The sequence below is a fragment of the Daphnia magna genome, linkage group LG7, assembly GCF_020631705.1.
Source record: "Daphnia magna isolate NIES linkage group LG7, ASM2063170v1.1, whole genome shotgun sequence".
Taxonomy (NCBI): Eukaryota; Metazoa; Arthropoda; class Branchiopoda; order Diplostraca; family Daphniidae; genus Daphnia; species Daphnia magna.
In genome coordinates, this window is record NC_059188.1 from 2376594 (window position 1) to 2390558 (window position 13965).

General features: G+C 37.1%; 2 protein-coding genes, 2 long non-coding RNA genes and 1 pseudogene across 5 annotated transcripts; 3 read left to right on the top strand and 2 right to left on the bottom strand.

Annotated features, from left to right (window-relative positions):
• Positions 1-1687: 1687 nt before the first annotated feature.
• Positions 1688-6333, top strand: LOC116927901. 2 transcript variants are annotated; one of them, XM_032934942.2, is made up of 10 exons: positions 1688-1866; positions 1940-1965; positions 2160-2840; positions 3152-3277; positions 3473-3552; positions 4400-4444; positions 4594-4684; positions 4883-5016; positions 5109-5448; positions 5982-6333. In XM_032934942.2, the coding sequence occupies exons 3-10, from the start codon at positions 2780-2782 to the stop codon at positions 6101-6103; spliced, it is 999 nt and encodes a 332-aa protein (XP_032790833.2). In that variant the 5' UTR covers positions 1688-1866; positions 1940-1965; positions 2160-2779; the 3' UTR covers positions 6104-6333. The 2 variants fall into 2 exon arrangements, with proteins under 2 accessions (XP_032790833.2, XP_032790831.2); XM_032934940.2 differs by having other exon boundaries at positions 1688-1965.
• Positions 6334-7795: 1462 nt separating this feature from the next.
• LOC123474190 lies at positions 7796-8217 on the top strand. The gene is made up of 2 exons (XR_006648823.1): positions 7796-7936; positions 8058-8217. It is a non-coding gene; the product is annotated as an uncharacterized LOC123474190 (long non-coding RNA).
• An 11-nt stretch (positions 8218-8228) lies between these two features.
• Positions 8229-9588, top strand: LOC123474161 (annotated as a pseudogene).
• A 1818-nt stretch (positions 9589-11406) lies between these two features.
• LOC123474216 lies at positions 11407-12956 on the bottom strand. Its single transcript, XM_045176148.1, has 5 exons — positions 12701-12956; positions 12469-12639; positions 12280-12409; positions 12109-12215; positions 11407-12024 (listed from the first exon to the last, which is right to left on the bottom strand). The coding sequence occupies exons 2-5, from the start codon at positions 12511-12513 to the stop codon at positions 11704-11706; spliced, it is 603 nt and encodes a 200-aa protein (XP_045032083.1). The 5' UTR covers positions 12514-12639; positions 12701-12956; the 3' UTR covers positions 11407-11703.
• A 118-nt stretch (positions 12957-13074) lies between these two features.
• Positions 13075-13951, bottom strand: LOC123474217. Its single transcript, XR_006648833.1, has 2 exons — positions 13357-13951; positions 13075-13234 (listed from the first exon to the last, which is right to left on the bottom strand). It is a non-coding gene; the product is annotated as an uncharacterized LOC123474217 (long non-coding RNA).
• Positions 13952-13965: the final 14 nt, after the last annotated feature.

A 13965-nucleotide genomic window follows, 5' to 3' on the forward strand; every position in this document is an offset into this window, starting at 1 on the left:
GAATTTGCTTTTGTAAGGATCCCTCCCTGTGGGGGGCAGAGGAGGTTATTCACATATAAACGTTATAATATATCTGCCGATGCATATATAGGTCTATATATATATAGTCTATATACATAACACAGAGTAAATATATATAGGTCTGCAAATATCGTGCGGTGCGTCGGAGGATGTGTCATCGGGAAGACCCTGCCCTGCGTGTATTGACAATTGCTATATAGCCCATATATAGTAGCTATATAGTATATTTTCCTTGCATAAGAATATATACGTATATATTAGGTCTAGAATATCAGCATGTTACGAATTGATTTGGTTGCCGTGTGATGCCCCACTGATGTTCTCTTTTTTTTTTTTTAAATAAGCAGAAACGTTTAAAAGCTGACATTATCGTGCACAACCGCTGTAGTCTGAAATCAGACAAGTTTTTGGGGAAAAGAAAAAACTAAGGGGGAACTACGTCGTTCGCAACGTCCACCTACCGATTCAGTTAAGTCCATATAGAGATAAAATATATCAAAGATGTAGTGCATATTTCAAAAAAGAAAAAAGGAAAAAGGGTGGGCTTGAAAAGTCCGACGGATGTAAGTTGTTGATGTCGTTAGTTTTCAACAACGAGAACCTATATTGTGGAACACGGTGTTATTTATACATATATGTTAGAAACTTAATCTCTCATCGTCGTTCTATTTCCTTTTATCTATTTCTTTCTTTCTTTCTTCTTCCTCGATCGAATTGCAGCCAATAGCGTCTTGCGGCGGAGTGAATTATTAGCATAATCTATAGATATATATAGAAGCAAGTATCAGGAAAAAACAAAAACAAATGATCAGAAAACATTGTTTTCGTGGGAAAGACAAATTTTTATATTCGATTGAACCCGAAGAAGGTGCTGCTGGGAAAGGTGAGGCGCATGGCTATCGCTGATGACGACCAAGGCAAATCCAATCAACGTATATCCACAATGAACAAATCAATGAAATAGTGGACTATATATGTGTCATTGAATTGCGTTACTTCCGAATGAACGAGAACCACACACACACACACACAACTTGAATAAACTGTCTGTTGTATTATATATATACAGTATGTGTGTGTATAGCCTATATAGCTGCACATGTGTGTCACATTGTGGTCGGATATGATATACGATGACATCTTAACAAGAAATCGTTTTCTATTCTTTCTTTCTTTTTCTTTCTTTTCAAAAGGCGTAATATAGTACATATATAGCCTTGCCCCTATATATATATATTACATATATTTTACATGCGAACTAACGAAAATCGTCCTCCATTGCTTTATATACAGCGTGTTGCTATTTATTTCCCACCCACCCCCACTCGTCTGCGATTAACGAATGAGCTGTATATGCACTCTAAGGAATTATGATAGCTGTCTAGATCATGTCCTGTCAGTTTATATATACATCCCCTGCCTTCAGAAAAAAACAAGGAGGGCCCTCCTCTCCCCCAAAGAAAAAACAACAACAACCAAATACTTTGCATTACTTTGCACAGCGGCGAACAGGATGCGATCAAATACGCGTTGAACACATCCTCTGTATATATAAATCTACATCACAAGAAGCGCATGCGTTTTGTTCGTCAAAGCGCCTTGCCGTCATCGTTTGGAGATGTGAAGGCCCATACGAAAAAACAGTATACGAAACCAGGCGAAGAGAAGAGAGTGACTTCAGTCACGAACCAGAGTGTCGTCTTGTTCAGTTCTTTCAACATCACGCGTCCTCCCTCGACCTGTTCGCATATACTATACATACAGACAGAACTGCTGATTGCGCCAAGTTCGAGCTGATATATATTACGTATATATACAGTATAGACACAGTCATTTAAAAACCAAGTAATTTTGAAACCAAGCCCAAAACAAATGTTTATATACTATATTCTTCATTATGTTTGGCGTTATGTTTTAGGCCGTGTGGATATCAAACATTTGTCAGTGAGTATACATGTTATTATACAACTCCTCTTGTTTTGTTATATGTTTATATATATACAGAAAGAGAGAAAACGTATATGCACGATGATAACTATATAATATAACTTTTGAAACAACTTGAACAACTTTGAATGGTCTATAAAGCTTCATACATATATCAGACTTTTGTTGTTTGTTTCTCTATGCGCATATAGGCCTTTCTCCGGACTCTTTGACGTGCTGAAGAAGTTTGGCTGTTTGGCAAAAGTGTATAACGACGTCGTATATATATTATATAGGCTATATATATTATATACGATGCCTCAAATGAGATGCAGCGCAGGCTGTTATCGGCAGCTTCATCATAGCGCGGTCCGACCTTGTGTGTGAGGTCAATTGCTGACTGACGAAAAACGAGTCGTATTTATATATACACACGACAGACTTTGTATATTTGAAAGAAAGACTTTTAAGCCTTTGGCCATTTTGCCTGCGACATCACGTGCGACTGTGTCCCTTTCTGCTTGCCGCGCGTCGTCATTGAAGAACGAGGGACGAAGACGAGCAACAACTTAATACTATATCAAGGCTGGCTTTGTTGTGAAGTGTGACAAGGCGGTAGCAGCTGATTGCAACGGTTGTGAGAGGGCGATGTGTTGCCGGTTTCGGATGGCCACATATAGCCCCGCCACTTGCGCTTAAATTGACAGCGACAAGTTCCAACATCGTTTCCGGATTTCCACTGGGATAAAAAAAAAATATATATATATAGTCTATATAGCCTATATATATATACATTTAAAAAAGAAAAGGACAAGTGTCACCAGATATCAAGATGAATTGTCGCACGGCTTTCTACCCCTTGTTGAGCGTCGTTTTCATGGCTGGCTTGGCTGGTGAGTCATTCTATATATATATATTATATGGTCTTATATATAAGAAGGACGCCATGTTTATACTTTGTTACTTATCCCTGAACCTATGGCATGTGTTTATCTTGTAACCCCACCCAACAGCCGACACCGCAGTTTTTCTCTCCTCATTTATTTTTAAATGATTATATTTTATTTAAACCTTTTTTTTTTTAATATATTTATTTATTTTCTTTGTGCTCGTTCAATATGCATATATATATATACGTGTGTGTGTCTGTCAGTTGGGTGTGTAAAATGTGTATTTACGATCTTATATTTGCTGCTGGTAACAGGTGTGACGTGCATCCGCGTCTCGCATCTGATTGTGCCCGCACAAGTCGGCCGCGGCCACGACGCTCAATTACATTGCCATTTCAATCTCGGTGGCAACATCCTTTATTCAGTCAAATGGTTTAAAGGTATATTATAGGTCTATTGTTTCAATACGTGCACGTATATATTGTGCTGGAAACGTGCGATATTGCCAATAATATATAGAAACGTTGTTGTTGAATTGAGGCCTATATATTTAATTTGTTTTGGGTTTTTTTTTGGTTTAATTCTGGCCCTGTTGTTTGTTGTTATTACATATTCGCTTATTTTGGTTCTTCAAGGGTCTCGCGAGTTCTTCCGCATCGGTCCCGACGGTACCCGACCTCAAGTCTTCCCTCATCTTTCCAACATGACTGTTGACGTAACGTTTCATTTTCTTTCACAATATGTTCCCCTTTTTTTTTAATCAAAATGTTTTCAGGTCTATTTCATTTTGTCCTTTACCTTCAAATTCTCCCTAAAAAATAAATATGATTCGACATGGCAGAGGCCATTCCAGCAGCACCCGTTTTTAACCGTTAATCGATTAAAGGCGTAGGGTCTATACTACGTGTATATTATACAGCGAGTCCATCACTTGATGAAATCGAAGACCTTGCCGTTGCTAAACTGCTGACCGCCATCAGGCTTATAGAGCTCGGCTGGACGAGCCTCGGTATAATCATCGTGGATTACTTTGTCTGTGGCAATAAGCTGAGAGCAATCTGCCAGCAGAAAAGACATGACATCCTCTTGACCGAGTCTAATATGAAGGGAACTTGTTGTTTGTTTGTTTTTCTTTTTGTGAAGGGATTCGATGATCTATCTCAAATCTTCTAGCCTATTTAGTAGAGTCCTTTTCGTGGAAATATATATATTAGTTCCACTTGTTATATGTATACTCGTACATACTTGGATGATTGATCGAAAGTGATAAGAAAACAAGTAGATGTACAGAACAAAATTCAAAGCAAAATTGAGTGGCAAACATTGATTTTATTAAACATCAGTTAAAGACTTAAAGGGACGTCCTCTATGACTTTCCATCGTGTTAACGGGGGTGATTCTGCTGTTTTTAATCCAATAAATGAATGCGTATATACAAAATCTATAGAGTATATTTAGTATACGTATATTAGCTATATATAGGCTTAGTAACGCCTACAAGCACGAGGTGATCAAAAACAAAACAAAATTGACATTTTCTCAATCATTTTTTGAAACGGCAGATCCAGCGCTCCAACGTCTCAAGTGTTTATCTCAGGAATATCCAGGTAAACAAGTTGGCAGGTTGTATTAGAAGTATATAAGGTCGTTCTTGTACAAAATAATAAATGTAATAGGCCTATATAGTAGTCTAGGTATAGGCTATAACTGTATATTATATTCTAATTTGGTCGACTTTTATTTTTGCATATAATAGAGAAGCAACGCCGGAACGTACCGATGTGAGGTGTCCTGCGAGGGCCCCCATTTTGAAACGGATTTCAGAGAAGCCATCATGTCAGTCGTTGGTGAGTGACTATATTATATACAAGTCCAATTGACTTCAATCTGTTTCGGGTCCAATTAATAAGAAAAATGAAAACATTTGGAATATGTGCTAATGTCATCAGTATATCAAATGCATTGGCAATCATATCTATATATAGCTAAGAAACTTATGTATAATCAACACCATCTATATAAAATCCGCTTTGAAAACACCAAAGATTTGCCACTCCAAGGACCCATCATCATCAACGTGCAGACGAGCTACTTACCAGGAGAGCGGGTGGCGTTAAACTGCACCTCAGCTCCTTCGAAGCCAATGGCGATTCTTCAATGGAGTATCGACGAGGAACAAGTCAGTTCTTTTCTTTTCTTTAATTTCATTTTTCAATTGCGAATGATTTAAACATTCTTTTCAACGGCCATCACATGCTAATGCGCTTTCAGGTGGGCGAACCGTACGTCAAACGATACATTGACGGTTCGATTGCGACGTTAGGGACCCCATCGTCTGAAGCGAACGGCAGGCCATCGGCATGGCAAAACGGCCGGGAAAGTGATGGTGAATTGGCCGACGATAGCGTCGCCACCGTCGGATTGGAATTCGTCGTCGATTTGCCGAAACAGATGGCCACTGGAGCGTTCGCCATTAGACGGGTCTCGTGCACGGCCCTAGTGGGAGACATTTATCAAAGCGTTACGTACGCAAATCTGTCGATCGTTGACGGACGCTCAGCTAAGTCGATCGCCACAGCTCGCACTCCTTCTCACCTCCTCCATTCTTCCAGTAAGCAATGTATATATTTATACTGTCTCATTTGTGTGTTTTCTCTTGTCATATTATATAATAGGCTATATAGCATTTAATATAAGGCATCAAAAACACGCTATATTCGTTTTAAGGGAAAGGGCTGCTGATATTATATATAGACTGCATAAGACGTATATATAAACGCATAGACTATTTATCTTTAAGAATTCGGTTAGAATATAAATGTTAAACTAGCAATTGATGAAAACAGCTATTTTTCTATATTGAGAATTGGCAATTTTCGTTTCGGAATTTGATTTGATGCCATCCCATGTTTTATTTTTTTTTATATTTGAAATGTTTTCAACTGGGCCTGTATATATACAATGTGAACGGAGTATAAGTTTGTTGTAGTGCATCAACTTGTTAGCCTAACGTGCATGTCATACAACGAAGTTACACGCACGACAAGTGTAAAAAAAGAAAAGAAAATCGAGAGAGAGAAAGAAAAAGATGTACATAAGCGACTATAACTTTTTGTTATATACGATTTTCTGTTTGTTGTGTAGATGGAAGTTCGGCAAACGGACGGAGTTGGCATTCGACTTGGATCGGTCTTGTCTTTTGTTGCATATTTCATCTGGTACGTCAAACGGCGGTCGATATTACCGCGGCCGTCCTTCGCATATAGTTCCTGCGTTCGGTTTCATCAGCGTCATTTTGAACAAATAAAAATCCATCGTATTTATAATTATTAGTTATTACTACCCACCAAAGGCAGCGCAACGCAACGCGTCCAGCAAAACCTATCTTTATTACGACTATAAACAGAAGTTTTTGCGTTAACTGATGGTGATCTTTTATTCATGTATAGAACAAAGTTGCTCTTGATGTCCGAAATAAACTGCTCTCCGTGCGGCCGATGACTTTCTAAAGCGAAAACAATCTCACTTCACATCATATACTGCTGTATAGACTGATATTGAATTGAACTGTTGATGCGTCATTGACTATATATATGATATTTATACCGATTTCGTTAGGTCTATTAATAATATTCCAATCAACATCACGATGAATTGAAAGTGTTAGATGCGACCAACAAGTCCAATCACAGTTGCAACATGAAATAAGACATTATAGGTCTATAGTCTAATACATTATTGGTTTTCACAGCAGTTGCATACATAAGTTATATAAGCGGACGTTTTAGACATGACGTGTGCTCTTTCCAGAAATCCATTCAGATTTTTGTTAGTTCAGACAAGTCATCACGACTATAGTTTTGACACCTGCATCAGGAAATTGTATATTTGCATTGAATATGGCGGTGCTGTATAGTCTATAATATATATATATATTAGCTTCATTGTTAACTGCAAGTCCGAATGTTGTTCTCAACTTGCGCGTGTCCGGCTTTGAACGGAAGTTCCATTCAAACTGTCCGACCATCATCAGCCATATAGGGTTATATATACTATAAAGGGTTTCAAATGGTGCGTTTGAACTTTCTTATATCAAGCCAACCATCTTTTGTCTTTTGTTCGCCATGTTGGCTAATTTTTGTCAGCTTTACCTTTAAATTATAACTATGACCTATTGTATATAAACAAGTTGGTCAGTATTTGCAAACATCTTGCTTATAGAAATAATGACAGCAGTATTAAACTACTATATGAAATATAGTGTAAAGATGTACATAGTTAACGCATTATGAAGTGTGTTGTCTATTTCTGAACAAACTGCTTGGAATACATCGCTGATTTACACGTTTTTTTTTTTTAAATCCAAATAAGCAAGAGTTTTTCTTATTTTCATCGTCGTCACTCTTCGTGATTTCTCTATCGTTACGTAAAAGTGAAAACGATTAAGTATATATCGCTTGATTTTATTCCCATATGTATATAGTGTTAATCGCTTATTCATGCACTCTCAGTTTTCAGGGGATATTCTAATCTTATACGTTGGTTATCCGAGATTCGAATACCTCTTAGCTAGAATAGGTCTGGTAGATGGTCTTACCTATTCTAAATCTTCGACTATCTATAAGACAATCCTTATTCGAAATAGAATACCCTTCGTACTTCCGGGTATTCGAAGATCGAGTTTGAATAAAACGCCCCCTCCGTATTCGAATTCGAATACCAGGTATTCGAATTTTTGCATCAGCGTCAGTAAACGTTGCCATCCAAGAGATATTTATCAATAAAAATCATTTTAAAATACAGAATACTGGATAGAAATCCCACAAATAATTCTTAGACACCGGGATTTGATTTAATATAACAGATTTAGCAATATTGAAACAATAAATATTTTTTGTCAAATCTAATTTGAAATATGGCAAACATCCAGCATGCAAAAAAAAAAAGAGGGGCGTCAGTGCAGACAATTTTGACAGTTATGTGATTGAGGGCTTTAATGGAATCTAAAACTTGTATCTCAACTTTATCTGCAGAAGACCTGCGGTTGCATCTCCTGTCGACTAACAAACTGCCGGCTGGAATTCCAGAAAAATTGCTAGGTAATATCTATGTAGTAGGAATCTATTTTAAGTTGAACATTTTCTGTGCTGTGTGTTTGTTGGTTGGTGAGACCCTTTTCCAAAATGTCCATTGATTCTTTTAAATGCTTTTTATGTTCAGTTATAGTTAAAGGCAATTATTCTCAACTGACAAGTCACTTGAAACTTTTTCATGGCTTCCTTAAAACAACAGGTCATAGTAACAGAACTTTGTATTGTGGGAACGCTGACTGCAAGGCTGGCTTCAACAGTTTTGCTAAATATAGAGACCACGTTATCAATTGTTTAAAAGAAGCGCATCACAATTGTTCAGATCCTAGTGAATCGCTTAGTGACATTGACTGGAAAACTCGACTTATTTCCCCCGACGGAGAAAAGAAAAAATCTTGGTGAAGCCATAGTGGCTGCGTTTCCTTGCCTGGGAATCAACGTGGATGGCAAAGTGTTTTCTTGTCATTTCTATAATCAAACAACTGGATCTGGTTTTATTGAGACAAGGCTGAAAAGACTGAGGGAAGTTCATCGTGAAGAACCACGCCGGAAGAGGCCAACACAGGACTCTTCTCCAATCCAAAAAAAACCGCGTGTCACGAAACGGCCTCATGTAAAGAAAAATGCCGACTACATCTTCAATGAAGCCGAATGCCAGTTTAAGGTTTATTTTTTAAATAACATTCAATCCACAATAAAAGCTTTAACTTTGTTTATATTTACAGGTTGAATGGTTGAAGAGTCATCCGCCTGGAGGAGATAATGACACAGTCATCATTGAGTACAGCAAGGCGACTTTTGGGTATCGCCAAAAAGAAATCAAACAAACTCTGACTGAACCTGGTCTCATCATGAAAGAATATCCCCGCTTCAAGGACTTCCAAAATGGATCTCTGGTAATGTGCTACAGCAATACGTTCGAGATGTTTCAGCTAACTTATTTTTATTCCTAAAGTTTCAGGTAGAATTTCAGTTACTCTATCCCGATGCCAAGAACTTCGAAAAGTCTTTAAAGAAAAATTCTTATTTAAAATATTGGCTCTGGCTAATAAAAAAAACATTGACATTCCTGACTGCCCTGACGGTAAGTTGATTATAGTCTACTTTTCGAGTTAATTTGTCATTTTTCACGAAATACCTTTTAACAGAATGTCTTAAGGCCGTTTTCGTGTTACTAAAGCTGACTCTCAAGCATCGTTAAACTCCGAAAAGTTAATTTTCGTTTGATTACGGAACGACTGATAGTCTTTTTAAAGGCAATTTTCTTTTCAGTTTAAAAGTTTACTCTTTTTCGTCTTTATTTATAACTATAGCAATTTTTTATTGTGTTGTGTTTACAGGATAATGCTGACTTGATTCAATTAAGCGAAACGCGAGACCCTCATTTGAAGCAGCCATTCATCTGCTGCATGGGAACGATGGAAACTCCTACAAACTTCTGGATTGTTATCGATCGTGATATAATACTGTGTGGTAACGACTTTGCAACTGCTTTCGTTAACTTGTTTTGCTCGTTTTATGCATTTAATTTAAATTTCCCTCAGTATTTGGAATCATTTTATGGATTTTTTGAGGAATGCGTTTTCGATATTAAAATTCCTTCTCCCTCAGTAACAGCCTTTAGAGCATCCCTAGAATGTTTAAGAGACCTACAAGGCTAAATTGCAATGCTAACACAATCGAGCTTAAAAGAAAAGGGCGCCCACTTTTATAAAAGTGGGCGCTTTCAAGCTTATAAGCTTGATTGTGTCATCATGTGCAATGATGTTTATTTTTAAGTTGAGGTGTTCCAAAAATGCAAATACTGTTGTCTTATTTTGTTCTCCTGTTCTTTATAATAACAAACTGGGTTTTTTATGATAAAAAATTTGTTGTATTTGTATAAATGTTGTCTTGCACCGTTGTAGTATGCTCCTTCCCATGGCCTAATCTCAGATGAATACAGACTTCTGAAAGACATTTATATTTTGTAATTTATTCATAGTCGTGAAGCAGTATATTTATAGATTGGTGAGTATGCATGAAGAATCGGGGGAAGGGTAAATTCAGGATGCTAGTAGGAATCGAATATCCCTAGTATAGGGGGTATTCGGGGGATATTCGAACCCCTATTCTAGAACAGGTATGCTACTAATAGAATACCCTCCCTATACTATTAGTAGCAAAAACCAAAACGCTACTAGTTCGAATACCCTCGAATACCCCCAAAAAACTGAGAGTGTGGTATTAAGCAGCAGCGCGTTCTATATTACATAAGCTATTATCTATAACGTTATTTATATAAGCGAAGCGGCTGCCATCAATGTCAATCTTTCAAGGTCTATATACCAGTGCTTTTGATTATGAAATGAAACGGACGTAACCCCGTTCCTGATGGCGCTCTAAAATTTTAAGCTGACAAGTGCGCAGCCAACGCAATTACCCCTTTTCACCTCCCACGAGGTTTATCGACGATTATTAAAGAATGTTTTGATTGATCGGCTTTACTTCCGCCTCCCCAGCTTATAGGTAGGTCTAGCCTACTCAATATGCTATATATTTAGGTATATATAGCCTAGACTATATTATAATATAAACACAGAACGCTTATGACACTATAGGTAATAATGGGATTTATATATATCTAGGCTATACATGTCAACACAAGTTTTATTCTATATTATAATAAATACGGCCGCCATAAGTTTGTTGGCAAAACTGTTCTATAGATATCTATACAAAGACTATTGTTTTTATGTGCGTTTGCTGATGGAGAGGAGGTATTAATCAAGCTGTTTCATTAAATGCAAAGAATATCTAGTCATGCAGCAGACAACCGCGCAGAAGAGACCTCTCATCATATAACTAAGCAAACAAACAAAAAACTAAAACTAATCTATAAGCATCAAGTTTCTGGCTTTTCGAACATTGCCCGGCAGCAGCAGCGTATATACAGCATGTCATCAAATAGTTGTAGACTATTAGCCTAGACTATAAGAAATAATCTAAGAAGCAGCTACTTATGTTGTCTCGGGGATGCACACGCGGCTAAAGGCATTGCTTCATATTTCCCAATCACATGAAATAATAATAATAATAAAAAAAAGTTACTGACCCATTGCAATATAAATCAAGAAAATATGTAGACTGATGTGTATACCAAAATAGATAAATGTATAAACGTTTTGAGCAGAACGTATATTATATACAGCCCATTGCTCAGTGCCGACCTCTTCTACACTCTCAGTTTTTTGGGGGTATTCGAGGGTATTCGAACTAGTAGCGTTTTGGTTTTTGCTACTAATAGTATAGGGAGGGTATTCTATTAGTAGCATACCTGTTCTAGAATAGGGGTTCGAATATCCCCCGAATACCCCCTATACTAGGGATATTCGATTCCTACTAGCATCCTGAATTTACCCTTCCCCCGATTCTTCATGCATACTCACCAATCTATAAATATACTGCTTCACGACTATGAATAAATTACAAAATATAAATGTCTTTCAGAAGTCTGTATTCATCTGAGATTAGGCCATGGGAAGGAGCATACTACAACGGTGCAAGACAACATTTATACAAATACAACAAATTTTTTATCATAAAAAACCCAGTTTGTTATTATAAAGAACAGGAGAACAAAATAAGACAACAGTATTTGCATTTTTGGAACACCTCAACTTAAAAATAAACATCATTGCACATGATGACACAATCAAGCTTATAAGTTTAAAGCGCCCACTTTTATAAAAGTGGGCGCCATTCACTTTTAAGCTCGATTGTGTTAGCATTGCAATTTAGCCTTGTAGGTCTCTTAAACATTCTAGGGATGCTCTAAAGGCTGTTACTGAGGGAGAAGGAATTTTAATATCGAAAACGCATTCCTCAAAAAATCCATAAAATGATTCCAAATACTGAGGGAAATTTAAATTAAATGCATAAAACGAGCAAAACAAGTTAACGAAAGCAGTTGCAAAGTCGTTACCACACAGTATTATATCACGATCGATAACAATCCAGAAGTTTGTAGGAGTTTCCATCGTTCCCATGCAGCAGATGAATGGCTGCTTCAAATGAGGGTCTCGCGTTTCGCTTAATTGAATCAAGTCAGCATTATCCTGTAAACACAACACAATAAAAAATTGCTATAGTTATAAATAAAGACGAAAAAGAGTAAACTTTTAAACTGAAAAGAAAATTGCCTTTAAAAAGACTATCAGTCGTTCCGTAATCAAACGAAAATTAACTTTTCGGAGTTTAACGATGCTTGGAGTCAGCTTTAGTAACACGAAAACGGCCTTAAGACATTCTGTTAAAAGGTATTTCGTGAAAAATGACAAATTAACTCGAAAAGTAGACTATAATCAACTTACCGTCAGGGCAGTCAGGAATGTCAATGTTTTTTTTATTAGCCAGAGCCAATATTTTAAATAAGAATTTTTCTTTAAAGACTTTTTCGAAGTTCTTGGCATCGGGATAGAGTAACTGAAATTCTACCTGAAACTTTAGGAATAAAAATAAGTTAGCTGAAACATCTCGAACGTATTGCTGTAGCACATTACCAGAGATCCATTTTGGAAGTCCTTGAAGCGGGGATATTCTTTCATGATGAGACCAGGTTCAGTCAGAGTTTGTTTGATTTCTTTTGGGCGATACCCAAAAGTCGCCTTGCTGTACTCAATGATGACTGTGTCATTATCTCCTCCAGGCGGATGACTCTTCAACCATTCAACCTGTAAATATAAACAAAGTTAAAGCTTTTATTGTGGATTGAATGTTATTTAAAAAATAAACCTTAAACTGGCATTCGGCTTCATTGAAGATGTAGTCGGCATTTTTCTTTACATGAGGCCGTTTCGTGACACGCGGTTTTTTTTGGATTGGAGAAGAGTCCTGTGTTGGCCTCTTCCGGCGTGGTTCTTCACGATGAACTTCCCTCAGTCTTTTCAGCCTTGTCTCAATAAAACCAGATCCAGTTGTTTGATTATAGAAATGACAAGAAAACACTTTGCCATCCACGTTGATTCCCAGGCAAGAAAACGCCCCCCCTATGGCTTCACCAAGATTTTTTCTTTTCTCCGTCGGGGGAAATAAGTCGAGTTTTCCAGTCAATGTCACTAAGCGATTCACTAGGATCTGAACAATTGTGATGCGCTTCTTTTAAACAATTGATAACGTGGTCTCTATATTTAGCAAAACTGTTGAAGCCAGCCTTGCAGTCAGCGTTCCCACAATACAAAGTTCTGTTACTATGACCTGTTGTTTTAAGGAAGCCATGAAAAAGTTTCAAGTGACTTGTCAGTTGAGAATAATTGCCTTTAACTATAACTGAACATAAAAAAGCATTTAAAAGAATCAATGGACATTTTGGAAAAGGGTCTCACCAACCAACAAACACACAGCACAGAAAATGTTCAACTTAAAATAGATTCCTACTACATAGATATTACCTAGCAATTTTTCTGGAATTCCAGCCGGCAGTTTGTTAGTCGACAGGAGATGCAACCGCAGGTCTTCTGCAGATAAAGTTGAGATACAAGTTTTAGATTCCATTAAAGCCCTCAATCACATAACTGTCAAAATTGTCTGCACTGACGACCGTCATTAACTTTTTTGCATGCTGGATGTTTGCCATATTTCAAATTAGATTTGACAAAAAATATTTATTGTTTCAATATTGCTAAATCTGTTATATTAAATCAAATCCCGGTGTCTAAGAATTATTTGTGGGATTTCTATCCAGTATTCTGTATTTTAAAATGATTTTTATTGATAAATATCTCTTGGATGGCAACGTTTACTGACGCTGATGCAAAAATTCGAATACCTGGTATTCGAATTCGAATACGGAGGGGGCGTTTTATTCAAACTCGATCTTCGAATACCCGGAAGTACGAAGGGTATTCTATTTCGAATAAGGATTGTCTTATAGATAGTCGAAGATTTAGAATAGGTAAGACCATCTACCAGACCTATTCTAGCTAAGAGGTATTCGAATCTCGGATAACCAACGTATAAGATTAGAATATCCCCTGAAAACTGAGAGTGTATGTCTATGC

Bases quoted from the DNA above. Each gene is read 5' to 3' on its own strand.
- LOC116927901 (XM_032934940.2), top strand. From the start codon at position 2,780: ATGAATTGTCGCACGGCTTTCTACCCCTTGTTGAGCGTCGTTTTCATG. The intron at 3,278-3,472 runs GTATATTATAGG...TGGTTCTTCAAG, and splicing joins TTCAGTCAAATGGTTTAAAG to GGTCTCGCGAGTTCTTCCGC. The intron at 4,445-4,593 runs GTAAACAAGTTG...TGCATATAATAG, and splicing joins TTTATCTCAGGAATATCCAG to AGAAGCAACGCCGGAACGTA.
- LOC123474216 (XM_045176148.1), bottom strand. From the start codon at position 12,513: ATGAAAGAATATCCCCGCTTCAAGGACTTCCAAAATGGATCTCTG. The intron at 12,216-12,279 runs GTAAGTTGATTA...ACCTTTTAACAG, and splicing joins CATTCCTGACTGCCCTGACG to AATGTCTTAAGGCCGTTTTC. The intron at 12,025-12,108 runs GCAATTTTCTTT...TTGTGTTTACAG, and splicing joins GACTGATAGTCTTTTTAAAG to GATAATGCTGACTTGATTCA.